Source organism: Rhinolophus sinicus, linkage group LG09 (assembly GCF_036562045.2).
Source record: "Rhinolophus sinicus isolate RSC01 linkage group LG09, ASM3656204v1, whole genome shotgun sequence".
NCBI lineage: Eukaryota > Metazoa > Chordata > Mammalia > Chiroptera > Rhinolophidae > Rhinolophus > Rhinolophus sinicus.
Window position 1 is genome coordinate 105,875,429 of NC_133758.1, and position 26,722 is coordinate 105,902,150.

General features: G+C 52.8%; 1 protein-coding gene across 6 annotated transcripts in view; it reads left to right on the forward strand.

Moving 5' to 3' along the window:
• ADCYAP1R1 (ADCYAP receptor type I) overlaps positions 1-26,312 on the forward strand; it is a 73,141-nt gene extending 46,829 nt beyond the window's left edge. For 3 of the 6 annotated variants that reach the window (XM_019726202.2, XM_074340962.1, XM_019726201.2), the window contains 10 exons: positions 448-545; positions 996-1,128; positions 2,044-2,197; positions 2,635-2,695; positions 3,281-3,350; positions 7,440-7,531; positions 15,246-15,329; positions 18,484-18,613; positions 20,018-20,059; positions 21,564-26,312. In XM_019726202.2, coding sequence (XP_019581761.2) covers positions 448-545; positions 996-1,128; positions 2,044-2,197; positions 2,635-2,695; positions 3,281-3,350; positions 7,440-7,531; positions 15,246-15,329; positions 18,484-18,613; positions 20,018-20,059; positions 21,564-21,752 — 1,053 coding nt within the window. In that variant the 3' untranslated portion in view covers positions 21,753-26,312. Of the gene's footprint in view, positions 1-447; positions 546-995; positions 1,129-2,043; positions 2,198-2,634; positions 2,696-3,280; positions 3,351-7,439; positions 7,532-11,107; positions 11,192-15,245; positions 15,330-18,483; positions 18,614-20,017; positions 20,060-21,563 lie in introns of all 6 variants that reach the window. The other 3 variants (XM_019726203.2, XM_019726205.2, XM_019726206.2) reach the window with 3 other exon arrangements.
• Positions 26,313-26,722: the final 410 nt, after the last annotated feature.

Genomic DNA, 26,722 nt, shown 5'->3' on the forward strand with positions numbered 1-26,722 from the left:
GGAAGCTGGGGTCCCCAGGCAGCATTCATGAGCACCTGCTGTGTACCCACGCCTGGCGCTAGATGCAGGAGGACGTTCATTCACTCATTCTAGGCTGAGAAGCAGCTGCTTTGCTGCCTGAGCTCCTCCAGCCCCACCTGGACCCTTTCCCAGGCTAAGGCTGCTGCCTTTTCTCATTGGTCAGCGCTCCTGTTCAACAAGCATTTCCTGAGCGCCTGCAGCCCCTGTGCTCAGGGGAGGAAGCAGCTCAGTGGGGTTGGAGCGTTGGGGAGGCCGGGTGGGAGAGGCACTGACGGGGCAGTGGAAGAAGAGAAGACAGGACGGAGGACGTGGGCAGAGGGCCCAGAGGTGGGTAGGCCCTGGCCTGGGAAACTGGGTGCAGTTCTGCTGGGGGTGGGGGCTGGGCAGGCCTCACGTGGAGCCCTCCATGTCTGTGCCCTGCTCCAGGATTATTACTACATGTCGGTGAAGGCCCTGTACACGGTTGGCTACAGCACATCCCTCGTTACCCTCACCACGGCCATGGTCATCCTGTGTCGCTTCCGGTGAGGTTCCCAGCAGTGTGGGAGTGAGGTCGCCCACCCCAGCCCAGAGCCCATGCTTGTCTCCTGGATGTCAGTCCTGCAGCTCTCTTGGGAGGCATTTCCCCCACCCCAGATAACAGATGGGAAGCTTGACCCCAGAGAGGGCTACTGGCTTGTCCAGGGCCACACAGCAAGGCAGACCCTGCCCAGGCAGAAGACCTACGTGCCACGCTTGTGTCTTCCTAGTCTCGATAGAGAGGCCACAGGAGGGAGAAATCTGGTCTCAGGAATAATGGGGCTTAGTGACAGGGGCTTGAATCAGAGAGGTGGGAGGGAAGAGGTGGTCTAGGTAGGAGGTCCCCCTGAGACACAGCCGTGCATGTGCCCCAGAGCAGACCTGAGCGGGTGGGGCGTTGGAAAGCTGTGGGTTCACTGCCTCAAGGCCTCTTCCTCCGTGGCCTGCGGGTGTAGGAAGCTGCACTGCACCCGAAACTTCATCCACATGAACCTGTTCGTGTCGTTCATGCTGAGGGCCATCTCTGTCTTCATCAAAGACTGGATCCTCTATGCCGAGCAGGACAGCAACCACTGCTTCGTCTCCACTGTGAGTGAGCCTCGCCTTGCCTCGCCAGGAAGGCCCCCTGGCCTGCCAGGACTCCACCTCCCTGGGACACGCCACCATCAGGGTGTTTTCCTGCAGGTTCAGGCAGTGTCCCCAGTGAACATGGAAATGCAGGAGTGACCGTGAGGCTACTGGTAGCCAGTCATTTCCCAGTATGATGTCGCTTCCTGTCCCTAGTCTTGTGTATGCACTTGGCAGAACTGCTGAGGAAGGTCAGGTGCAAAGGCCCAGTGCCACCTGGCTGAGGAGCACAGGCTCAGAGACAGGGTTTGCCTGGACCTGCTCGTTTAATGTGCCCCCCAGTGGAGCTGGGGGGCTGATTGGCTCACGTTCTTCCCCGACCACTTCCCTGGTTCTCAGACCTGTGGAGGGAAGCAGAGGGATTAGGCCTTGATGGAGCAGGATGGAAAGAACAGTGCAGAGCACAGAGCCTTGACCTGGGAGGGCACACTTAGAGGGGGTCTCTGTGAGATTTCTGGGGGGCCAGGACGATTTCCCCTACCCCGTGATGTCTGAAACCCTCATTTCACCAAGGGGCCTCCTGCGGGGTCCTCCCTACTCACCTCGCCTGTGGGAGCCTGTGGGAGCGGGGGAAGGGACAGGATGAAGGGGGAGGCGGAGTCTGGGGAGGGGAGGGGCTCTGTGCTCACCCCCCCACCCTGTCTTTTCTGACATGGCATTGTTGCCTCCTTGGGCAGCTTTGACTCAGAATCATAGGCTGCTACAATTGTAAACTCTTCAAATCCAGGAATGTGGAGTGTTTCAGACCCATGGGATGTGTGAGCCCGAGCACGCCATCGCTGAGGGGCCCCAGGATTCTGTGTGGTCTCTCTGGGCTGGATGTTCAGGGCTCAGATGGGGCCTCACGTCTCCCACACCCTCCCGCGCTCTCTGCAGGTGGAATGCAAGGCTGTGATGGTTTTCTTCCACTACTGCGTCGTGTCCAACTACTTTTGGCTGTTCATCGAGGGCCTGTACCTCTTCACCCTGCTGGTGGAGACCTTCTTCCCCGAGAGGCGATACTTCTACTGGTACACCCTTATTGGCTGGGGTAGGTCACCAGCTGTGGCCTGGACAGGCCCAGGCGTCATGGCCAGCTGTGTCCTTGGTGCTGCCATCAGGGAGTGTCCCGTCAGAGGATGCAAGCACGCCCCTGCCCCTGCTGGTGGCAGGCACGCCTGGTTCTTGGGCCCTTTCTTGCTCTTCCTGCCCATAGGAAGCCGATTGTCTGAGAAAGGATACATTCAGGAGTCCTTCTGAGAGGCCAGGTCGTCCACGGTCTGGGGGAGACGTGAACCCCTCGGAGGCCTGGTGGTGAGGGACAGTTAGGGTCGCCAGGACTCCAGGTCTGAGAGGGAGACATGCCCTGTGGGCCAGAACCCCATGTCTGAGGAGGGACGATGGCCACCAGGAGCCCCAAGTCTGAGGGGACATTGGACCTGTTGGGTGTTCCGGTTATCACAGGGCTCCTTTTCCTGTCTTTTCCAGGGACCCCAACTGTGTGTGTGTCGGTGTGGGCCATGCTGAGGCTGTACTTTGATGACACAGGGTGAGTATGTGCCCGAGAGCCAGGCTGGAGCTCTGAGGAGGTTCTTACGCATGGGTTCTCGGTGGCGGCCCTGAGTCCACGTTAGCTGTGCAATGCCGGCCCAGACTGCACCCCCCGCCCTGGGTACTGGCTGCGTCCTGACCCCATCGCAGGTGGACCCACCCAGCCACCTCTCAGCCTGAAGGCAGTGAGAGAATGCATGGTTTCAGAGCCCAGCTCTGCTCTTGGGCCCAGCTCTGATGGGCTCTTTTCCTTGGACGGAGGGGAGGAAGAATGTTCAGGGGAAGGTTGCACCCCAAGAGTCCTTGGTCTAAAGGCGGAATGTGGCCCTTGCCTAGGAGCCCCTTGATGACTCTGACTCTTGGGCTGCAGTCCCTGCCTAGTCAGGGGAGCAGAAAGAAGGACCACAGCACTTGATGAAGTAGGGCCGGCAGGGTCTGCAGCCTGCCTGAGAGCTCTCCTTCCAGCTGCCCTTCCTCGGGGGCTGCAAGAAAGGACGCACCACCCAGGGGCCAGGGACATTGTACTGCAGGCTTCTGGGCCCCTGAACATAATCTCTGTTCTTTCTCTCTGTCTGTCTGTCAGCTGCTGGGATATGAATGACAACACAGCTCTGTGGTGGGTGATCAAAGGTCCTGTGGTTGGTTCCATCATGGTGAGTGTCCTTGGGGGAAGGAGCAGGGGAGAATGGTGGCCTGGGCCATACGGCACAACGGGAGGGGAAATACGGAGGTCACCACCCACACCAGCCCCTTGTTCACGGCCGCTACATGAAACGTTATATTCTAGTCTGCTAGTGCTGGCCATTTGTAATATCCCAGTTTTCCTCATCAGGAAAGAGACTCCTAGGAATGGTTCTGTGCATAGTTTTGAGCACATGTGACTATGTCTTTAGAATTAATCCTTAGAAGTGAAATTGCTGCATTAAAAAGGGCACCCCAAATCACTGTCTGCACCTGTAATATCAATCATTTAAATTTTTGCAGTTTTATGGGGGATAATGGTCGCTCATTGTTTTAATGTTCATTTCTTCATGTTGCTAGTGAGACCATTCTTTCCAAACATTTATTGACAATTTGTTTTTATTCTGGTTATTACCTGTTTATTTCTTTTACTTATTTTTGTAACCCACTGTTGTTTTTCTTATTGTTTAAAGGGTAGTAACATTTCACCTGGTATATGTGTTGTGAGTGTATTTCCAAGATGGCAAAACTCTCATACAGTCAAACCATCAGGCTTTCTCTTCCCAAATTCTGAGCCTTATTTCTTGTTTACAGAGGACTTTCCCAACCTAAGATATAAACATATGCTTCCCAATTGTTTTGTAACATTTTTGTGGATTGGGTTATTACATGCTTTAATTCAGCTGAAAGTTTATTTCTTTGATCTGAAATAATACCTAACTTTATCTAATTTTATTTTTTTAATGGACAGACGTTCCCCTCTCTCATTTTTTTTTTTTTTTTTTATTGAATAGATCAGCCTCTCTCCATTAGGTTGAAATGTCATTGTAACATAATTACTCAGTGTACCCTATTTGTATTTAGTTCTAGATTTTCTATTCTGTTACTAATCTATTAGCTTTCTCCATGGCCAGTACTCCATCCTGCTAGTTACTGTAACATTGTAGCATGTTTTGATATCTGGTATGCTAATTTCCCCTTCTTTATTCTTTTTTCTTCAAAATTTTCTTGCACATTTGCTTTTTCAAGTAGATTTCTAAATCCCTTGTCAAGTTGCAAAAACAAGGCTAATGAAGATTTTATAGGAATTACATTGAATTTATAAACTAATCTGGAAGACACAGTTCTTCCCCCTTGTCTGCAGTTGCGCTTTCTGAGTTATTATACCTGTTGTCAACTGTGGTCCAAAAATATTAAATGGAAAATTCCAGAAATACACAATTCATAAGTTTTAAACTGCACGTCATTTTTTTGTGTAGTGTGAGGAAATCTCACGCCGTCCCATCTAGGACATGAACCATTCCTTCATCCAATGTATCCTCACTGTACAGGCTAGTACACCCATCTGCTAGTCACTTAGCAGCCATCTCGGTTATCAGATTGGTTATCAGATTTTGAGAGAGATAGAGAGACCACATTCACATAACTTTTATTACAGTATACTGTTACCATTGTTAGGTATTGTTAATCTCTCATGCCTATTTTATAAATTAACTCTATCATAAGTATGTGTGTCTAGGAAAAGAAACATAGTATATATAGGGTTTGGTGCTATCTGTGGTTTCAGGCATCCATTGGGGGGCTTGGAAAGTATCCCCCATGGATAAGGGGGAACTACTGTGATTGATTTTCTTAAAATATTGAGTCTTCCTCTCCAAGAACATGGCATGGTTTTCCATTTATTCAGTCTTTCTCATAGAGTCATTTTGTACAGTTTTTTGTTGTCTTGTTAAATTTACCTCCAAGATAAATCCAGCTAGTTTGTGATTTTACTGTGTCTAGGAATCATTCATTCATTATATTTTCTAGTAGGTTACTACTGGGGTGTAAGAGTTACTCGTTTTGTTTACATTTTCTTGGTTACCTTTCAAAACTCTCTTATTCTCATCTTCTTTCAATTGTTTCTCGTGGATTTTCTAGGTAGAAAATTACATAATCTTTAAATAAACATAGTTTTTACTCCTTCTTTCTAATATTTATACCACTGATTCCTTGGTTTTGTTGAGGATGATGTTTGCTATAGTTTTGGGAAGTTACCCTTCAATTTATTAGGGAAGTTTCTATCCCTGGCTTGTTTCAGTGTGTATATTTTTTAAAGTCAGGAATAGGTGTTGAATTTTATCAAATGTGTTTTGGATACATTTATTGAAATCATTATTCCCTAAGGGACAGACATTTCTAGCATTCCTTTTGTCTTCATTATGAACACCACCACAAAGTCTGCATTTGTGCCTATCTTTGAGCATATGTGACTATGTCTTTGGAATAAATCTCTAGGAGTAGAATTTCTGGGATAAAGGCTGTGTACATTTACATTTTCATGGATATCAAATTGCCATCCACGAGCAGAGGATGAGAGTGCTCATTTCCCATGTCTTTGTTGAAGTGACAATTACCAGACTATTCGCCAATCTTATGGGGAATCTCATGGAAAACAATAGTAAATCATTATTTTAATCTGTTAATGTAGCAAATATTAATGGGTTTTTTTGAATTCTTGGCGTAAAACCTTTATAGCTGTGATCTGTTTGTCCATTTAGTACACTGCTAAATTCTATTTGTTCATATTTTTATAGTTTTTGCATTGCTCTTCGTAGATTATCTGGATTTAGAGGTGTGCCTCTGTGTGTGTGTGTGTGTGTGTGTGTGTGTGTGTCTGTGTGTGTGTGTGTGTCTATGTGTGTGCTTTGTAGCAGGGTTTCGTTAGCCTCCTAGGTAATTTGGGGGCTTTTCTTTTTATTTGCTTTTAAACAATGACGTAGTGTGTAAATTACATTTTCCTTAAAGGTGTTCTGAAATTGGTCTGTAAAGTGATCTGGGCCGGGTGTCTTTTCCTGCATACATCTTTGATTACTTTTTAAACGTCTTTTGAGGTCATTATTTTACTCAGATTTTCTACATCTTCTTGTTCTGATTTTGTTAATTTATATTTTTCCATTTTGTTTGATTTCTTCTGATGATTTAAAATATTCTATGCATCTGTTGTTTTATCCTTTCTTTCTGTCTCTTTTTTGTTTGTTTAATTCATTTTCTCTTTTTGGATTTATTAACACATGCAGTTAGCAGTATTTACTGAGTTTAATTCTAGGTACTGATTAAACACTGGGCAGGTAGTGGGAAGCTGACAGACCCCTGCCTCATGGAGTGTGCTTTATCATTCTAATAGATCTGTGAAAACAAACAAACAAATAAACAAAACAAGACTTAAAAATAAAATTTATTTTCATCGATCAAGTCTATTTTTCCCCCCTATTTCTTTATAAGGATTATAAGGAATTTTTATCTTTATTAATTTTCTTCTCATATAGATTAAATTTGTGGTACCCTTTTTGTAGTTTTTGATTTGAATGTTTAATTATTTTATCTTCAGTGTTTATTATTTTTTAATAAGTGTTAGATGCTCCATTTTTTTCCCAAGTGCAGCTTCACCTACATGTGGAAGACGCTGTGTAGACCTCTCATGGTGGTTTGTTTCTATTTATTTGCTTGCCTCCCTCCCCCTTTCTCACTGTACACACAGCTTCCCACTTTGTTTAGAGAACTTTTGTCCCTGGTCTTTTCCTGAAGGTAAATGCTGCTGTTACTATTCCCGGGCAGTCCTTGAATTATAATAATAATCCGTATGGTTGTCAATTCCAGTTCCCCATATTCAGTGACTCTGAACTTGGAGTTGCTCCAGAGGACAGCTCTCACCTCCGCAACAGCCTCTTCTCTATCTGTCTGGTGTTGTAGTTTTTCCATCATCCTGACCTATTTGCTCTTTCGCTTCCGGAAGTTGCTCCCTTTTCTGGGTCACTCATGATAATCGTTCCCATTTCTCAGTACTCCTGTGGAATTCTTATTCTTCTGTCTCTTCTGTCATTTCAATGATACTGTGGGGAGCTGGGGAGACAAACAAGTGCTCTCATGTCGCCATCTTGGGCGATGAGTCTAGATGGGATCGTGACTGGATGGGGCCGGGGCCGGGAAGGCTGTTGGGGGAGCCCCAGCCGATGCAGAGGCAGGTGCATGGAGCGTCTCTGCCCAGAACCACTTCCCTCTGCTTTTCCTTTGCTCCTCAGGTGAACTTTGTGCTGTTCATCGGCATTATTGTCATCCTCGTTCAGAAACTTCAGTCTCCAGACATGGGAGGCAATGAGTCCAGCATCTACTTGTAAGTACCACTGTGTCAGTGCCGTCGTCACTTCCGACCGCGGTGTGGGCCCTGCACTCAGGTCGCAGGAGGAGGCCTGCATGTTGCTGACAGGGTAATCTAGCATGGGCATTTGCGAGATTTCTTTCTGATTAAAATGCCTTTAAAATGTCATTGCCCACCTATCCTTCAGCCAACCCAGGAGCTCCGAATCTACATGCTGATTACATGCAAGGGAAAAGAGAGGGAGGGTCACACTAGGAAAATAGAGATGGAAATCACCAGATTCCCTAGAGGAGTTAGGGTCTCGGTTCTTTAGAAGTCGGATTTCCTTTGGGGTACCTTGGTTCTTTGGGAAGCTCACGAATGCCACTGGATATACACTGTTTCCTGATATTCCCACCCCCAGCCCAGTGTGTACAAATTGCTCCAGCCCCCACCAGTGACTCACGTGGACATTCTCTCTGCTCTGGGTATTGGAAGGGAGACTCCTTTTCGTCACCTCCCCTGAGGGCAGCTGTACTGGGTCTGGTTCCCCCCATCACTGCCCCCGTAACTCCCTTCTACCTGAGTGGAGGAACAGCTGATATGTTTGGGATTGATGGGGTTCGACCTGTTACCACTGAGTGCAGGGTTTTCTTCACTTCCACAGCCATTTGGTTTGTTTCCTACAAATGGTTTGCAGTCATGTCCTTACCAGCTTATCTCTGCTCACTCTGTCCCAGGCCTCTCCCAGCCCTCTCCCAGCCCTTGACCCATTCTGAATCAGATTGAACCCCTTCCATCTCACCCTTCTTACCTCGTGATCAAGAGCATAACCAGCTAGGTGTGTGGGGTGTGGGGACGATTCTGATGCTGGGGAGGAAGGTCAGTCCCCTGAGGTTGGCTGGAGAGGCCGATGGGCACAGAGAACCTGAGGGCAGTCTCTGGAGTCCACTGGTGGGCAAGGTATAAGCCATATGTGTTGCTTCCTTGGTTTTTCAAGAAGAGAGCAGGTTAGAAGGCGCTGAGGGTCCTCTCAGGCTTTATTCTCAGTTGGGGACTTGGTCCTACCTTCCTCAGAGACACCAACCTGGGATTCAGAACTTTGATAGCTTCCCAGTGGACAAGTGGGATGACAGAGGGCTCCCCCCATCCAACCATTCTCCTGGGGAGAGAGAGAGAGAGAGAGAGAGAGAGAGAGAGAGAGAGAGAGATTGATGGCTCGGAGATCCATCCTACGTCCTTCCCTGAGACTCCTTGGGGATTCTCTTGGTCTGTCTGTTCAGCCTCTGGGGACCTCTCCTCGTGGAATTCCTCCCCCTAGGGGTATGGGGTCAGCGCAGGGCCTGGCTTGATCAGCTTTGTTCTTTTCTGCAGGGAGGATGATTCCATTACGTTGAGAAAGAAACCCCTCCCCCATTGGGCTATTCATTCACTGTGGGTTTTTTTTTTCCATATTTTTTCAAGTTTTTACCACCCTCTGCTTATATATGTATGTTATGTAGTCAAAAATTGTTCCTCCACGTAAGTCATAAAGCCTCTGAAGCACTGTACTGGGGGGCCAGTGGGGCCTGCTGTCTGCAGCGGACTAACTGCCCTAGAGAGGTCAGTCCTGCCCTTGTCTCAAGGACCCACACAACACGTCCCTGTCCAGCATCAGAAACTGTCCTTGTGTCTGGTCCCAGTTTCTCCTGCTCAAGGGTGGCTGGGCTCCCATGCTAACCGCCATCTCGGACACCTGAAGCCAGCGTGTAGCTACATCAGCGTCAGGTCTCCATTGAGTTCTAGCAGCCTTGCCTCCCCGACCCCCATCTTGGTAGGATCCATTTCTTCTTCTGAGCTCCCTGGGGCCTCTTCTCTGAGGGGCTCTCCCACCTTCCCCTTACTCTGTCTGTGCAGTGACATATCCAGGGGTTCAGCTTTGGTCTAAATGATGACACTTTACTGACCTTAGAACCACTTTACCAGCCCAGACATCTTGCCCCAGCCAGCGAGAACCCCCAGGGTCTGGTGGGAGAGAAGTGTGAGGCCAGGGTTTTCAGGTTATCACAGACTGAGAGCTGTGGATTCCTGCCAGGCCTTCCTAATGCATAGATAAGGACCATTTGTAATTAGCACACGGTTTATGCCGGCACACATCAGAGATATGGTGGGTTTTGCTCCAGACCACCACAATAAATATCACAAGAAGAGTCACACGAGATTTTTTGGTTTCCCAGTGCACATAAAAGTGATGTTTACATAGTACTATAGTCTGTTAACTGTACAATAGGATTATGTCTATAAAACAATGTACATACCTTAATTAAAAAACACTGTGTTGCCAAACATTGCTGACCATCATCGGAGCCTTCAGTGAGTCACAACAATCTTTTTGCTGCTGGAGGTCTCGCCTCCGTCGATGGCTGCTGACCAATCAGGGTGGTGGTTGCTGAAGGCTGGGTGACTGTGGCAGTTTCTTAAAATAAGACAACAGTGAAGTTTGCTGCTCCGATTGACTCGTCCTTTCATGAACAATTTCTCTGCAGCAGGCGATGCTATTTGATAGCATTGTCCCCACAGTAGAACTTCTTTCAAAATTGGAGTCGATCCTCTCAAACCTCGCCACCGCTTTATCAACTAAATTACGTAACATTCTCCATCCTTTGTTGTCATTTCAACAGTCTTCACAGCTTCCTCACCAGCAGTAGATTCCATCTCTAGAAACCACTTTCTTTGCTCATCCACGAGCAGCAACTCCTCATCCATTAAAGTTTGATCCTGAGGTTGCAGCAAGTCAGTCACGGCTTCAGGCCCCGCTTCTAATTCTAGTTCTCTTGCTGTTTCCACCACATCTGCAGTGACTTCCTCCCCTGAAGTCGTGAACCCCTCAAAGTCATCCATGAGGGTTGGGATCAACTTCTTACAAACTCCTGTTAATGTTTATATTTTGACCTCTTCCCATGAATCACAAATGTTCTTAGTGGCATCTAGAACGGTGAATCCTTTCCAGAAGGTTTTCAATTCATTTTGCCCAGATTCATCAGAGATGACGATGGCAGCCGTGGCCTTACAAAATGTATTTCTTCAATAATGAGACTTGAAAGTCAGACTTACTCCTTGATCCTTGGGTTGCAGAATGGATGTTGTTAGCAGGCGTGGAAACAAGATTGATCTCGTTGTCCATCTCCATCAGAGCTCTTGGGTGACCAGGCGCATTGTCAAGTTTTACATCAGAGGGAACTGGGGATTTGTCAAATGCGATGAACCCAGTAGGAAAAGTGAAGCCTTAGCTACACCATAGGCAGGCTGTTGATGCCAGGCCTAACTCCACCATCATTCCTGGCCTCCAGGAATTTCCGGACAAGAAGATGGTGTTAAGCGAGTATATAAGCCAGGCATCCTGGGAGAAGAGGCCCCCGTGGGTTCCAGCTTGTATAAAACTGCCCACTGGGAGGTGGAATGTGTGCTGTGGGGAAGGGGGGACTACACGGGATTGGAAAGGGCAGGACACGGTGGGAGAGGGAGATGTCAGGGCTGTGCCCGAGTCTCCTTGGGCCAGAGGTATGTGTTGGACCGAGAAGCCCTTCAGATCTGCCCACAACAGCTTTTCGATTTTTTTTCCTCTGTTTCCAGAACAAATGTAAGCCTGGGAGTCCCCAAGAAAGCCCGAGAGGACCCCCTGCCTGTGCCCTCAGACCAGCATTCACTCCCTTTCCTGTAGGTTGGTTCCAGCTGCTCAGGTGATAAGGGTTTCTCCTCTGTAGACCAAGATGGCACTCCCAACGCAGCCTCAGAAGGACCTGTTGGGGGCTGGCTCCCTGTAGGGTGAAGTGGCACTGAGCTATCCAGCCACCCACACTCTCTCACCTGATGCTCCTGGTAGAATGCCTACGTGGGGTCAGGACTTGGGCATGGAGTGTGGGCCTGGGTCACGGCTTAGGATGTATGCAAGCTCACCTTGGTCTTGGGCAGGGGTTTAGGGCTCAGCCCGGCAGGGGTCGGGGTTAGCTGGCTTTCCTGTGAGAAGCCGACCGGCTTCGAGAGGGGAGGGTGCGGCTCCAGGGCAGACACAGAATGCCCTGAAGGGGGGTGGCTTTATTTCCAGTGGTCTCCTCATTCAAGGCAGGCATGGGAAGCTGCCTCTTTCGCCTGGGGTGGGGGAGGCAAATCCCATCTCTGTCCCCCTCACAGAGTGGGTCTCCATAGTCCCTGCGGGTGAAGGAAGGAGAAGGGACCAGGCATAATGTCATCGTTGGCACATCAGGGCTGTGACATACCCAGTGTCAGAAGGATGACATTCAGCTCCAAAGACAGACTTTTCTATGGCCAGGCAGACGTGTAACCAGGAAGTGTTTATGATGGGAGCTCAGCCACTGCCTGAGGCTTCCAGTTCACATGGGCTCCATCTTTCATTTTCAAAGCACCTCTCCCCTGCCTAGGAGCACCCTGTTCTCCCAACTCCTGTTAGGGGTTGGCAACAGGGATCAGTTACCCCCATTTTGCAGATAGGGAAATTGAGGCCCAGAGAAGGAAAGTGGCACCACCCAAGATCACCCAGCAAGTCAGTGGCCAAACAACCTTGAGTTCAGGTGCCTCAACCCCCAGGCTGGCCAGGGGCACAGAAGGCTGGCTCCTCCTTAGTGGTGGGGGAGGAGGTAGAGGGAAGCTCCAAGATCTGCTGAGCTGGGCTTCTGGCTGGGCTACCAGTGTGGTGCGGAGTGCCTCCCTGAGGACTGGGCCGTGTACTGGGGATGTTCAGCATCCTAGCATCAGGAGGGACCCTGTGGAGAATGTTCAGCTCAGACCACGGCGTTCTCTGCTCCTGCTGAGTGTGCAGCACTGCCCTGGTCACTAGGATAAGAGTGAATAGACAGGCGTCCTGCCCACAAAGGCCTCCCCTCAGGGTTCTCTGGCTAGTGTCCTTTCAGGCATGTCCTGGGGCAACAGCCCGGCAGCCCTGCACACAGAAAGCACGGAAACATTCATGGAGTGTGGCCTGAGACCAAAGTAGGGGCCGAAGAAACCACATTCTACATCCCTGTGTTACATATGGGAGTGCCGAGGCTCGGAAATGGCTTTGACCTTACTGCAGATAAACAGGCTTGGGGTTTGGGCTTGGGAGCCAGGGCTCTCTGACACCCTGCTGTGGGGTCAGCCCTTCTGGCTCTGGCTGATGCTCACAGCAGCCCCCACCTAGCACCCTTGTCTGAGTTTCTTATCCTTCCTTGGATCCAAACCAGGCCTGAGCTCATCAGCCAGCCTAGGTTTATCTCTTCCTCTTGATTAAACCCCTTTTCCCCTTTTCACTGATTGACTTTTCAGAATATCTGCCATCTCTTTCTCTCTCACGCCTATCTCTGGCTTTCCTGCCACCCTCTTGTGTTTCTTTCCAGGGAGTCCTTTTGCACAGAGTCATTGAAGATTTAGGGAAAGGGGAGAGTTTGGGAAGAAGAGCCCTTACCTTTGTTACCTTTGTCCCTAGACCCTTCTCCTGAGAGCCCTCCCAGGTGCCAGCCCTCCCCACCCCTGGTTTTTGCCCTCCCCCTCTGTCCCCATCAGAGGCCCACATGTTTAGCAGGAGCTTGATTTCCCAGCTAACTTCCCATCAAATGGCCTTGAGCATACTTTGAAGAAATCAAAGGTTGTCTGTATTTACTGTATCCAGGGTCCAGGAAGGGCAGGGACAATTTGGGAGCTCAAGGAGGAAAGGTCTCAAAGGAGAAAGCTGAGCATGAGAATTCTGCCTGAGGGTTTAAGCCCTGTGTAGGAGGCGATGTCTGAGGTTTGGGCTCTCAGGATCCTGAACCCTGATTTTTATGGTTCACCCAGGCCCAGGGGGAGGGATCAGGCCACTGAATGTAAGCGATCGTAGCCAACCTTTTAATCTGGGCAAGGTAGAAAATAAATTTGCAGCCTAGGGTGGCTTCCATTCCTCAATACCCAATTCAGCACTTCTAATTATTAAGAAAAACATACCTAGCTGTGTCCATCTGCCTCTTTGTAGGAGTACAAAATAGACCCTTGACCTTTATTGAGGACACGTGAAGAAACTTCTCAAATACATGACTTCCGCACAGCAGTGCTTCTCGAGCTTTGATTTGCATGTGGGTCAGCTAGGGATCTTGTCAAAGTGTAGACTCTGAGCCAGCAGGCCTGGGGGTGGGGTGGGGGGGACCCAGGATTCTGCCTTTCCACACATCACTCCGGTGGTGCTGATGCTGCTGGTTTAGGGACCCGACTCTGGGTCGCAGAGCATCCTATCGCGTCTGAAAAATGGGCCAGTCAACTCACAGTGCGGTGTGAATTGAAAGGTGCTGTTTACGAAATGAGAACCACAAACCCCACTGAGGCACAGACGCTGGGGCGGGCCTCAGCTTGCTCCATCTTTGACGTGTATGATTCAAATATTTGCCTCCGCAAAATGACATGTCACCACACGCCTAGGGCTTTCCGACTTGCTCTCGAACAGTTGGAACCATCACTAATGAATCTGTGAAGGCCCAGGGTCTGGTCTCTTCACGTGTCTCTGTTCTCGTTTACATCAGACCCCCCTCAGGCTGGTCAGTTCTCGGGCAGGAGCTCAGTGCCACGTGGTGCCTGAGGAGGGTGTGTGAGGTAGGCAGCTCTGTGGCAGTCTGACAAGATGACACAGCTCTCAGTTCATCTCTCACGTGTGTGTCGGAGGACGGAAGTGTCCGCGGCTTGTGCCATCCCAAGCATAAGCCGGACCGAGAAGGGCTAGAGGACGTGGAAACTCAGCCCGAAGCCTCTCTGAGGAGGTGAGGCTGTTCTGCCTCACACAGTCGAATGTCCAGCTGGACTGGCACCCTGGCCATGGTGCCTGGCCTCCTTCAGATGACTGGTTTCTGCAGGCAGTGAGGCGCTGCCCAAAAGGTGCCCCCTCGGCCTCCAGCCTCTGCCCACTGAACTTCTGTCAAGAAGTCTAGCCTGGCCAGCACTGTGCAGCAGAACTTGCAGCAGTGATGGAAATGCCCTCAATCTGTGCTGTTCCCCGTGGGCACCGCTAGCCACATGTGGTTGTGACGCCTTGCAGTGTGGTTAGGGGCCCTGAGGAAGTGGATTTTTAATTTGATTTCATTTTAATTCAAATAACCTCAGAGGGATAGTGGCAGTCGTCCTGGAAGTCTAGATTAACAGTCTGTTCCGTCCATCCTGTGTATGCTCCCCCTGGGTGTCCACGTCGAGGTGCCTGAGGGCACAGAGGGCGGAAGGTGCAGGCGGAAGAGGAGAGGCATACAGGGGAGACCCGTGGGCACTGAAGTTGGGCTTCGTAATCGAGCCCAGAACTGGCCTGATTCCAGGCTTGGTCCGCCCAGGCTGGGCAGCACGAGATGCATGGCGTGAGTGTCCAGCTGTCCACCTCGCTGAGTGACCTCTCTCTAGGCTGTGCTCTGAGCCTGGAGCTGACTCTGGAGACAGCCACTGGCTCCCTGCGTGAGCCCCAGCCCAGGCCCCACCTTCCAAACACTTGCGATCCCTCCGAACCCCCCTTACCTGTTGGTGGTCCCAGTGAGAAGGCTCGTGTGTCTGTGCACACACGTGGACATGGGTGGGCATGCATTTCTGTGTCCAGAGCTGCCCCTGTCTTGGCCCTCGGCTTCCTCATTCTCCTCCATGTCACTGCCCGGCCCATCTCCACACCCTCGGCTCCTCTGCCCTCCCTGTGAACCGTGTTGCTCTAAGTCCCGCCTCAGTTTCTTCACTGCCCGATGCCCCCAGCTGACAGAAGTGCTGATCTTGTTACACCCAGCAGCTGCGTGCAGAAATGCTACTGCAAGCCACAGCGGGCTCAGCAGCACTCTTGCAAGATGTCAGAACTGTCCACCATTACTCTGTAAGTGTGCGTGGCGTGGCTGTGGCCCCATGTCCTGGAGGGGAGGGGGACGCATGCTGCTGCTGCTGCCTGGAGCCTGCGTCCCCTCGCTGGGCTGGAGGAGCGCAGAGAGCAGCCTGTGCCTCCAGCCCTGAGCCCTTTCCTGGCTGTTGCATGTTGACGTCTGTGTGTCTTGTGAGTTCTTTGCAACCTCGTGGCCAGGGGGCGGGAGGGGAGGTTCTGGGGACAGAGCTGCAGCCATTGGGGGAGCAGCCGGGGCTTGGCTGATGCTGAGGAAGGGATCCCGGAGCCTCTGCCACTGTGGCCTCAACGTGTGGTCTCCCCAAATGCCCCACTTCTCCGGACTCGAGTCTTTGGAGCTGCCAAATTATTCCTGATAGTCGTAGAGCTTCAGTTCATACAGACCCTGCCCCTACAGGGGACAGAGACCCTTCGAGCAGCGAGCTTCAGTCACGCCTCACGTGCCCAGTCGTGCTGACTCTCTCAGTCCCCACAAGGACCCTGTGAGGTGGGTCCTTGTATTACTTCCAGTTTAGAGATGGGAAAACTGAAGCACAGAGAGTGAAGTGGCTGCTCCAGGTCACACATTGGCAGGGTGAGAACTTGACCTCAGGGAGTCCTGTCACCTGGTCCCAGGGTTTCTCTGACGGGAGCTGCCACCTCTTTGGACTTCGCATTAAGTGGGGGAGCCCACTGTCCTTGGGCAGCTCTGACTGTTGGAAGCTCTTCTTGGTGTTTTTTTTTAGGACTTTTCTGCCACTGATGTGTCCTTGGGGCTGGGGGGACCGACGCCATGGCCCTGTGTCACTGTCTCTCCAGGTTAATCAGATCATAGGGTGATTCTATGACATCCTCAAAGAGGTGTCCTGAGGCTCACACCACACGTCCCTATTCCATGGCCTCTGGTCAGCTCTGAAGTATGGAGGCCCCAGAACTCAGCCCTAGTGACCTCCTCATCTGCCCCCGCTCCCCTGTCTGCCAAAGGGGTCTCTGGGAGGCCCTGGGTCCCTGGCAGAAGTCCCTGACCATTGTGGGCTGTTGCAGGGCCACTGGTGGGGAAGGTGCGGCCCCTGGACTGTGCGATGGGACGCCCCACTGCCACTTGCCTCACTCGCCAGGGGCAGGGAAGGGCCGGAACCCAGGCCTGAAAGGTCACTGTTTCTCGTGCATTGATCCTGTCCCATCCACTGCCACCACGAAAGCTGGAGAGGTTTGACCTTTTGGTTTACAGAGCACTTTTCAAACTGCAGGGACAAGTCTCTGGAAACAGGCCCATTTGTGGGAGAAGAGGCAGGAGAGAGGAAGGCAGGGACCCCAGGCATGGCCCAGAACCATCTTCGCTCCCGAGCCCCTTCAGTGAAGCTGCTTTTGGAAAGTTGCCCCTTTACCCAGGGTCACAGAGGGGCCCCCACAATGTCCACGTGCCTGCATTTCCAGATCACGTTCCTCTTCGTTTCGGACTTTCGTTCTTTAGCCAGCACCCTGCTGCCTTCTGGTGCCAGGCTCTGGGGCCCCGGAGCTGAGCAGGAGCTGAGCACCCAGACCCTCTGCAGTTGTAAGGACTCTGAGGCTTTCATACCGGGCCTCTGTGAACCCACAGATTCCTTCATGGAGGTACTTTCTGAGTGTGAGGTCCATGCCTGCATGTGCTGGCCACGGAAGGTGGCAGAGAGGGAGGTGCCACGCCCGCCTTCAAGGAGCCAAGTCTGAGACAGACCAGACAGATGAGAGGAAGGGCAGGAGGGGAGCACTCTGGACGGCACCTGGGCTCAGATCCTGTTGGCGCCAGCCCTGCTCTAGGGACCCCAGATCCCGCAGAACAGGGGCCAGCAGAGGGAGGCTGGGTGGGTACCAGGCACTTGAGGGGCTTCTTCCTTCCAGGCACGAGCCAGGTCCACCTGGAGGCCTCCCCAGGCAACGCCTCCCCTTCCTCCATGTCTCCTGGTCTCCTTTTTCTTCCTCTGCCCCCTCTCTCCCTCCTTCCTTCCTTCTCAGTCGGCACTGGGACACCAAGGGTGGCTCTCAGGCTCCATGGATTTGCTTCTTCTGAGATCTGCCGCCCAGATTCAACAGAACATTCTCTCAGAGAGGCTGGGTTGAGGAAGAGGGAGCGGCACATGGTGTAACTGCCCCATATCAAATGGCTGCCCCCACGCCTAGCTGTCTACCCTGTGGACTGAGCTCTGGCAGGAGATGGGGAGGCTGGACCTCCCTCTCGCCCCCTGACTCACCTGCAGGGCAGGTCTCCTTGAGGAGACTGAAGGAGCCAGTCTGCCGGGGTGACTGGAGATGGGCTCTCAGAGAGCCCCTCTCCTGACAGGGGAGGACCAGAAGTGCATGCACGGTGCACGCTCTTGATGTCTTACCGTGGCTGTCTGTGGCCTGTCCCTCAGGACAGAGTCCCACCCCACTGGCCAAGCAGCCAGCTGCAGGCAGAGGGACTCCAGAAGAACTGGCCTCGGGGGGACAGAGGTCCTTTGGGGCCTTTCTTCCATGTCGACCCCACCCCCGAGCAGACAGCTTTCTCTCCCTTTGACTCAGTTTCCCGGGTGGCTATTTGTCCTGCTTGGATGGGGATGGTTTATGCCCACAGTCAGTAAGACCTTCCTAGCCTTCTGCCCGCGTCTCTTCTGTGGTCCCCACCATGACCCCACCCCACCTGCCTGTCGTCAGCATCTCCCCGTCACTCTCCCTGAGCAACCCTGGCCCAGACTCAGAAACACCAACTACGCTTCCCAGGCACATGGAGCTTCCTTGCAGAGCAGGATGACGTTTGCTTTGCTTGAGGACCTAGCACATCGCTCAAGCCTTCTACTTCCCATCCTGTATTTTGCCCGGACTTCACTTCTCCCAAGGGTTTTGCAGCTCCGAGGAGGGCTATGTGTAACTCACGTACTCACATGTGCACGCTGAGTGGTTCTGCAGGATACTGAGGTGGTCTGGAGGCGTGGGTACCCTGGAGACTAGGGGACATCCCTCCAGAACCTGCCCAGGACGGGGTTCCCATGCCCTGGGGGAGAACCCCACAGGTGTCTGTGGACAGGGGCCCAGCTCTCGGGGAGAGGAAAGGGCTGGGCCTGGGGTCTCTGCCCTCCATGGCTCTGGTCCAAGCCCTGGTGGCCCCTGGAGCAGGTGTCTGGCTCTCTCCTGACAGACGGCTGGCCCGCTCCACCCTGCTGCTCATCCCGCTGTTTGGAATCCACTACACGGTGTTTGCCTTCTCCCCGGAGAATGTCAGCAAGAGGGAGAGACTCGTGTTTGAGCTGGGGCTGGGCTCCTTTCAGGTATGTGTGTCGTGGGCGGGGGGGGAGGGGAGGGGGTCAGGCAGTGTGGAGTTACACAGAGCCCTGGCCCTAACCTGCTGGTGGTTCTAGAACCTTCTTTAACCTAAACTGGGCCTCCATGTTTCTGTCTCTGAGGTAAGAGTACTAAAAAATAGAAGGGAGCTGGGAGAGCCGTTCTGCTGTCTGCGCTCTGGGCTCCTGTGAGGAAACTCACTGATGTCTCCCTGTAGCTGTGTCTGGGTGTCCTGAGCCAGGTCTCCCTCAGGCCATCTAAGGCGGCAGCTCACCATCCCTCACCAGTGGCCCCAGGTGCCCTCAAGAGATCTGTGTCCACGTCCTGACTTCAGTCTGTTGGCTGTGCACCCCATAAGCCCTGGAGCTCTGTCTACCCAAGTTGGGGTCCCCAGTACAGGACCTGGTCACAGATCGCTGAGTGAGCTGAACTGGTGGAGGAACACACAGATGTATAAATAAATGACTCGTGCAGTGAGAGAGTGGGTAGACTAGTGACTTCATGTGTGAAGGAATAAGTGGGTGGGTTGCAAACAAGTGAGTTGGTGTGAGGATGCATAGCGAGTAAATGATTAGAGGGGAGCATAAGTGCGTCGTGAAGGCAAGGCTGGCTCCCTTGAGTGTCCCCAGAATACAGCACCTCTTCCTAATCCAACTGGTTAAATGAGTATCTGGCCTTGATGGTCAGAAAGTTCCTCTGTGTATCTGACTTGAGTCTCTCCTTTCCCCCATTTTAATTCTTAGCCTGGTGAGGCTGGATATTGTATAGACAAAGCCCCAGTCTGGGAGTCAGAGCCTGGGGTTCCTATCTCAGCACAAGGAATCTACATGCAGAGAATGCGTGTAAAGAACACGTATAGGATTGCTGAGCGCCCCCTCTGTGCCAGGCCCTCACTTACGTGGTGTCTGGGTGTGCCATGCTCAGGAGTGTCAGCCTAGGGAAGCGGAGTGGGGACTGGGTGGGGATAGCACAGGTCTGTGCTGTCCTGGAGGGGTGCCGCCCTCAGGAGGCCTGCAGGCTGGCTGGGGAGCCCAGAGAACACTCTGGGGCATTCAGGGTGGCGGGGGAGGGGAAGACTCCTATAGATCCTATAGACAGAGGGACAGACCTGGCCCTTGGAAATGGGAAGGATCTGACCAAGGAAATGTGAGACCCAAAGCCAGGCTTGTGTCAATGGGAGGGGACTCTCACCAGCCACTTGGCTTCATGGGTGTGGCCATTTTGGTGGAAAAGAACTTGTCCCATCTCACCCTAGATTCCTGGGCAGGTAACCCCAACATCCAAGTTACCGTATTTTTCTGCCCCCCGGAGTCACTCTCAACTCCCACTGCCTCCCACACACCCCAGGTCTCTTGCTAGCATGCTCAGGTTTCTTTGCTCTCTCTCCCCAGGGCTTCGTGGTGGCTGTTCTCTACTGTTTTCTGAATGGGGAGGTAAGACCCTGGCCCTCTGGCTTCTTACCAATGGAGGTGGGGCTTGGTCAGGGGCAGACAGCGGTGTGGCCTGCTGGCCACACAGGGCTCATTCTCCAGACCGGGAGACTCCCAACACCTGCAGGAGTGGGGCAGCAGCAGCAGCAGGGTCTCCTGACAGCCTCCACCCTGTGCCAGAATCTTTCCCACAAGGCTCAGCCTCTGGAGCCGAGCTCCCCCTGTAAAAGCATCAGCTGCTGAGCGCAGACCCACCTGGGAGGGCTCTCACCGTAAGAACCACCTTAATAAAGAAGAAAGTGAGGAAGGGCAGGCACAGGAGATTGTACCTATGGTTCATGAGGCTGTGACGGGCGGGGGTGCTGAGTGGGGAGCTGCCCAAGTTCAGCACTGCTCCCAGCAGGCAGCTTGCCTGCCCAAACCCATCCCCTATAGAGAGGGGACTGTGGGGATTTGGTAGAGACCATGGGGAGAGGCCTGGAACCTTCTAATAATGCTCCATTTCCAGAGCTATGATCCTGGACGTTCCATTCTAGCCTGTTGGGGAGATGCTTTTGAGCAGAGCCCAGCACAGATAGGAGGCTGCAGGCGGGTGGGTGGGATGGCTTTGGAGAGTGGGTGGGAGTCATTGCACCAGGACTTGGGTCTTCACTGTGAGGCCTCAGCCGTCTCCTCATTTTGCATCTGAGAAACAAGAAGATTGGGCTCTGTGACCACCAAAACAACATACAGAAGGGTCAGATAGGACAGACAAGCAGACAAGGCCCTGCAGGGAGTGGCTGGGAGACACAAGGAGTGGGAGTACATTGGGCTTAACCAGGGCCTGTTGTGGAAGTGGGAGCTAGAACTAGAGGGGGTGGGTGCCAGTACCATGTCCAGTTGTGCAGTATGTGCACTGCACAAAGGTGCTGGACTGAGGGGGCATATGGAGGCTGCAACTGGGCATACCCTGCACACACCATGCTGAAAGCAAATGCTAAATGCACCAGACATGTGCGTGATTTACTGGTTCTCAGCCCTGACTGCGTATTGGAATCCCCTGGGAACCTCACCACGGACATTTTGATGTGATTGTTCTGGGTATGGTCTGGGCATCTGGATTTTTAAATTTCCCCAGGGAATTCTAACTGTTGGTGGTCACCAAGAATGGAGCTCCTTTGCTCTGATCTGTCTGCCCCAAGGGCTGGCTTTTTAAAGATTCCCTGAAAGACCCAATGGGCTAGACTCTGGCTGTGGAACACAAAGGGCTGGGAGCCGAGGCCCACAGACTCCAGGAAGCCAGAGCGGGCCTGGCTCGGGCAGTGATGTGGCCATGGGGCTGAGTCAGTTCCTCAGAGCGTTCCTTTCCCACTGGGGACCTCAAGGGCTGTGAGCTGCAGTTTGGGAATGGGCAGGGTGCTGCTGGGGGTAGCAGTGCCCATCAGGCAGGCCCCCAGGGCCGGCAGGCAGGTGCCTGAGGTTGAGAAGAGGTCCACCTGGAACTGACTGCCCACGTTGCTCCCTGCAGGTGCAGGCAGAGGTCAAGCGTAAATGGCGGAGCTGGAAGGTGAACCGCTACTTCGCCGTGGACTTCAAACAGCGGCAGCCATCCCTGGCCAGCAGCGGGGTGAATGGAGGCACCCAGCTCTCCATCCTGAGCAAGAGCAGCTCCCAGATCCGCGTGTCTGGCCTCCCAGCTGACAACCTGGCCACCTGAGCGTCCCTCCCCCTCCTCTCCTGCACACACAGGCGGGGCTGCAGGCGCGCACCAGCCCACGCATGTTACACCTCTTCTCTCCCTTCGGGCAGGCCCTGGGCTGGACGCTGGGCTCCCCGAGGGGGTAGAAGGATGCAGGGCGCACATGGGTATTTCCCCTCCCCTCTGTTTGCACTGGCCCCACCCACCATGGACCCCTGGGCCCTGCCCCAGACATGTAAATACTCCTCAGATTTGGAAACGTTGTCGCATCCTGACTGAGCCTCTGCCCAGTGTCCCTGCTCCCTCCAGCGGGCCCCCAGTTCCACCCCACCCTGTCTCCTCAGCCTCTGTCATCACTTGACCCTGTGTGTGAGGCCTTGTGAGTGAGGCTGACGACCTTGGTTTGGGGGGTTTGGGTGACAGCCTCCCACAGTGTCTGATTCTCAGTGTCGAGTCCTTGAGTCTCTTCGCACCCCGGGGCCCTTCTCGGGCCCGGCCTAGTCCCTGAGGCCGGCCAGAGGCCCATCTTGGATGGCCAGAGTGTCCCTTGGTGCAGGCCAGACGTGAAGCTCCCTCGTGCTCCCCCAACATCTTGGTCTCCAGGGGCCCAGCTCCTGGGTATCAGGGCAGTGGGACAGCTCCAGGACTGTCAATCAGAGACTTCAGCTGGGTGTGGGGCTAAAGGTCTGGGAAAGTTCTGGTGCTTTTCATTCGGCCCAAGAAGCATTGCTGTGAGCCGGAAAGGTGGACCTGATTGAAAAGGAGATGGAAAGAGTTGAGGTGGATCCATGGAAGAAGACTTTCACCATCTCTATTATCTTACCCCCAACTCAAGGTGGGCAGGGGTTTGTGTGGTCGCCGCCCTTCTGCTCCTCCCACCCAGGCATCAGCTGTAGAAGGTGACAACTGATGGATGCCTCAGAGAAACTACTCTACAACCAAGCCTACCACCCAGGGCCCCTGAACACCCCGTTCCCCATTTCCCCTTAAGTCAAAGCCATGACTAGGAGGAACCAGACTCCTTCCTGTGATGTCAGTGAGTCCTGAAGCATCTTACACCTCCGTGTGCCCAAGTCCAGGGCACAGGGCTCCCCACCCCCACTCCCACCCTGGTGGATGATGAGGGAGCTCCAGACACCAGCTCTTGGGGCTTGGACTCAGCTACTGAAATCTCGGAGACCTCTGCAAAGACATGTTCCTCAGCTCTTGCCATCGAATCACCACAGAAGGACGCTTGGGTGCCCTGGGTATTGAGAGGGGAAGCCACGCCCCGCACCCCCACGGCTGTTAGCAGAAGCTGCTGATGGAAAGTGTGGGCACCTGTCCTGGCTCCCCACAGTCTAATCATTTAAAATGGGGCAGAACCACGTTTGAGGAAAGAGCTAGAGTGCCATGGCCTGTGTGTGGGGCCTGCTTTATTCCCCGTCAGCTTTTGGTGTTCCTGTCCGTGTGTTTGTGGACTTGTTTTATGATCGTGTTCCGGAATGCTTGCAGCGTTTAGGTGGCGGGGGAATGCTGCTTGGCCAGGTTTTAGAAAGAGCAAGGGGCCTGGGGGGCTTGTGGAACTGTTCGTTTCTGGAGAGGCCTTCGAAGTGACTGGAGCAGGGTGTAGCTGCTTGGTTTGGAGCCGAGTCCTGTGTCCTCGGCCAGTGAATCACTGTGGACCCTGGGTCTTCAGCCAAGCCAGAGAGAGAAAGGAAGCTGCCTGCCGTTTCCTGGGCACATTTGGCGACTCAGGCTGGCCATGGGGTGTAAAGCGGCCCTCCCGTCCTGCACCTGGGAGACAAGTGCTTTCCCCAAGTGGCTGTCCACTGGCCACCTGCAATGCTTGGGAGGAGCCACAGGCTGGGATTCACAGACAGGATCTGGCCCCGTTGGGCTAAGACCACTGAGACTGGACAGAGCGCTCCCTGTCTGGGCCTCAGTTTCCCCACTTGTGAGATGGGGCAATTTCTAATGCTCCTCTGGGCTCCGTATTTCAGTAATTCTCCAGTTCAAAACTGAGGCAGGTAAAAGGGTATGTATCATTATTACGCATATCACCTAAGGTTTTGAAGTGTATGTATGTGTGTGGAGGGTGGGAGGTGCTGTTTCTACTTAGAAATGGGACATTTGTCTCTCTCATTTGGATGCCACAGTGGAAGCTGGTGGGCTGGAGGGAAGGGTCATTCCCAGGACAATTGGACAGGTGCCGTGGGTGCAGACCCAGCCGTGTCCCTGGCTTAAGGCAGGTGCCACGACTGGGTGGGCATTAGTTACCTCCAGATCTTGGGCATGGGCCTCCCGAGTATGGACCCTGTTTCTTCATCTTTGCCGCCTCCAGCAGGTCTGCTTCCCTGTGGAAGAAGAGGCTTTGACTTGTGCAGAGATCATCACAAAACAGCAAAAAGAAAACAAGCCCGGATTCTTCTGCTGCTGCCTGAGCCCTGGGCCTGTGTCCTCGTAGAGGTTCCAGGTTCCTGCTGGTTTGTGTTGCTCTCTGAACAAATTATTGCCAGTCTTGTGAGCAGGTATGTTCGATGTATTTTGGATGTTCCAGGAGGTTAGGCAGCTGGACTTCAGGGTCACAGGCAGTGGGGGGACAGCATGAGGTCTGGGTAAAACCCTTCCTTCTGTGACCCTTTGTTTTCAAATCTGTAAAATGGGCAGTAAGGCTAGACGATCTGGCTAGCTCATTGCATCTCTGGAATTCTCTGTCTAAACACCAGCCATCTATTGGGAATGGACCCCAGGCAAGGATTGTAGATTTGCCTGGTCCAGGAAAGGATAAGAAATCGTGTTGAGTAAGGAGGGGTTGAGGGCTTTGGGAATGGTTAGGTTGTTTCCTGACTCCATGTCTCTAGAAGGTTATTACCAGGAAGGGGTTATTCTTGTTCTGTGCAATCCCAAAGGACCAAACTCATCCAAGGGAGGCTGATTCTCCTTGGGATGAAGAAATCTCACCTTCTGTCATGACTGTCCTGCCATGGCAGTGTCAAGGGACAGTCTCTAGTCCTTGGGAAAATGGGACTCCAAGTCGGGGATGCTGAGGCTGTCAGGGACCCTGTGTGGGGTCTGAATGTGGGGTTTGGTGGCTCTAGTCCCCTGCATTGCAGGCCTCATGACTCCCCCCATGCCTGAGGCCAGGCCACATTCTGTCTCAGTGGGCAGCTCTGTGACCCTCCTTGACACATCCAGTGGCCTGCAGTGACTCTAACCCCCTCCAGTCCCTGCACTGGCTTCTCTGGAGAATAGGGCCAGGGAACTGGAGCCAAAGCAAGGCTTGACATACCTGAGTCTATTATCACCCACCTCCTTCATCTGACCCGTCCCCTTCCTGGAAGGAAAGCTAGAAGATGTTTTCCTTGTAATTCTGGGAGTACCCTTGACCCCCTCTAGGACATTCCAAAGTGAAAGCAGGAAGTGTTTTGTCACCATAAATTCCTGTGTGAGCCCAGTGACCTGGATGCTGCTGGGCTTCTCCCAGCTTTGCCACTGACCTGCTGTTTGGCCTTGACTCCATCCCCATGTACCTTGGGGGAGACTCACAAAGTACTAGAACTGGGAGGAGACATAGATCGCCGCAGATCAACCCTCCCACTGGGCTGATGAGAAAGCAGATGGGCCCAGCCAGGTGCCTGCCACCATGCTGGGGTCCAATATGCTTTGCAAACCTGACTGAGCCCATGAGTCCAAACGAGACCCTTGATAAAGCTTCTATGCAGAAGACATCCAGCCTTGCCCAGGACGGGTGCGGCTACAGCAGTTATTAGGACTCTAGAATGTGGGGGGAGCGATAGAGTTGGTGTGTTGCGGGGAGACCTGCATGCTAGCTTGGGCTTCACCCCTTGCTATGTGCTCCAAGGCTGTGCCTCTCTGGGCCTCTGCTTCCTAATCTGAGAAATGGGAGCATGTGATTTGTGGTCTGTCCCAAGGGACCAGGATGGGGTAGAAGTGAGATGCCCTGTGTGTGAAAGGGCTGTGGTAGCCCAACATGTGGGGGCTGCTTACTGGGGTGAAGACCCTGAGAGGGACCCTATGCTGTTTGTCAACAGCTTTGAGCCCTCCTGGGTTAACCTTTGTCCCATTTGTTCCAACCACTAGGCTAGCACTGGGGGCAGAAGGGAGGCCAGGGGCTTGGACGGACAGAGAATTCCAGGTTTATCTCCATCTGCTTATTCAGTTTGCTCTTGTGGTTAGGGTGGGGAGACTTCCATGTGGGTGATGTCAGTGTTTCCATGCCACCCCCATGGAAATCCTTCAAAGATCTGGCACGTCCCTCAAGTGGGCCGAGTGCCCATTCCCTCTCCTCCCCTTGAACTTGAGGTCCTGGGATGTGTCTGTGTGTGGCCACGTGTTTTGTCCTGTGTCTGTCCTCTGTAGCTTTGCCCCTGTGAGGGCTGGTGGTGGGCAACCCCTGGCCTCCCAGATGTCGCTGTGGGGGCTGGGCCGGCCAGGGTTTCATCTCCCACAATAAAGACGAGCCCCGTGGACCTCACTGCTGCCGCTGCCACCATTAATGCTGTGCTCACAACTTTGTCTTGGATTTTAAGGATGTCAGACTGCTGTAGATGACTCAATAAATGTCTTATCATTTTTTCCTGGTGGCTGTAACTTGGCAGACGTGGAGGGCAGGGAGGCGAGGTGGCGGAAGGGGAGGTAATCTGATCACCCAGCATAATCCTGGGTCCAGTGACCTTTTAGATTGCAGAGGAGAAGTGTGAGACTGGGTCTGACTGAATGAGCTTAGGATGCACTTGGAAAAGTGAAGTCCTGGCCTGAAAAGGACCTGCAGTGTCATGCAACGTGCGTGGCATCAGGTCACTTGGATGTTTTGGGTGGTAAGATATGGGAGCAGCTCACACACAGTCTTTGTTGTCTCATGGCCTCCCTGTTGTTTTGTGACGTTGGCCACCAGATATCCCTCAAGCTTGCCTCCAGTGAGCATTTAATTCCAGGTAACCACAGGTGCATCACTGGCAGCCAGAGTCCCATCCCCTAATGCTTCT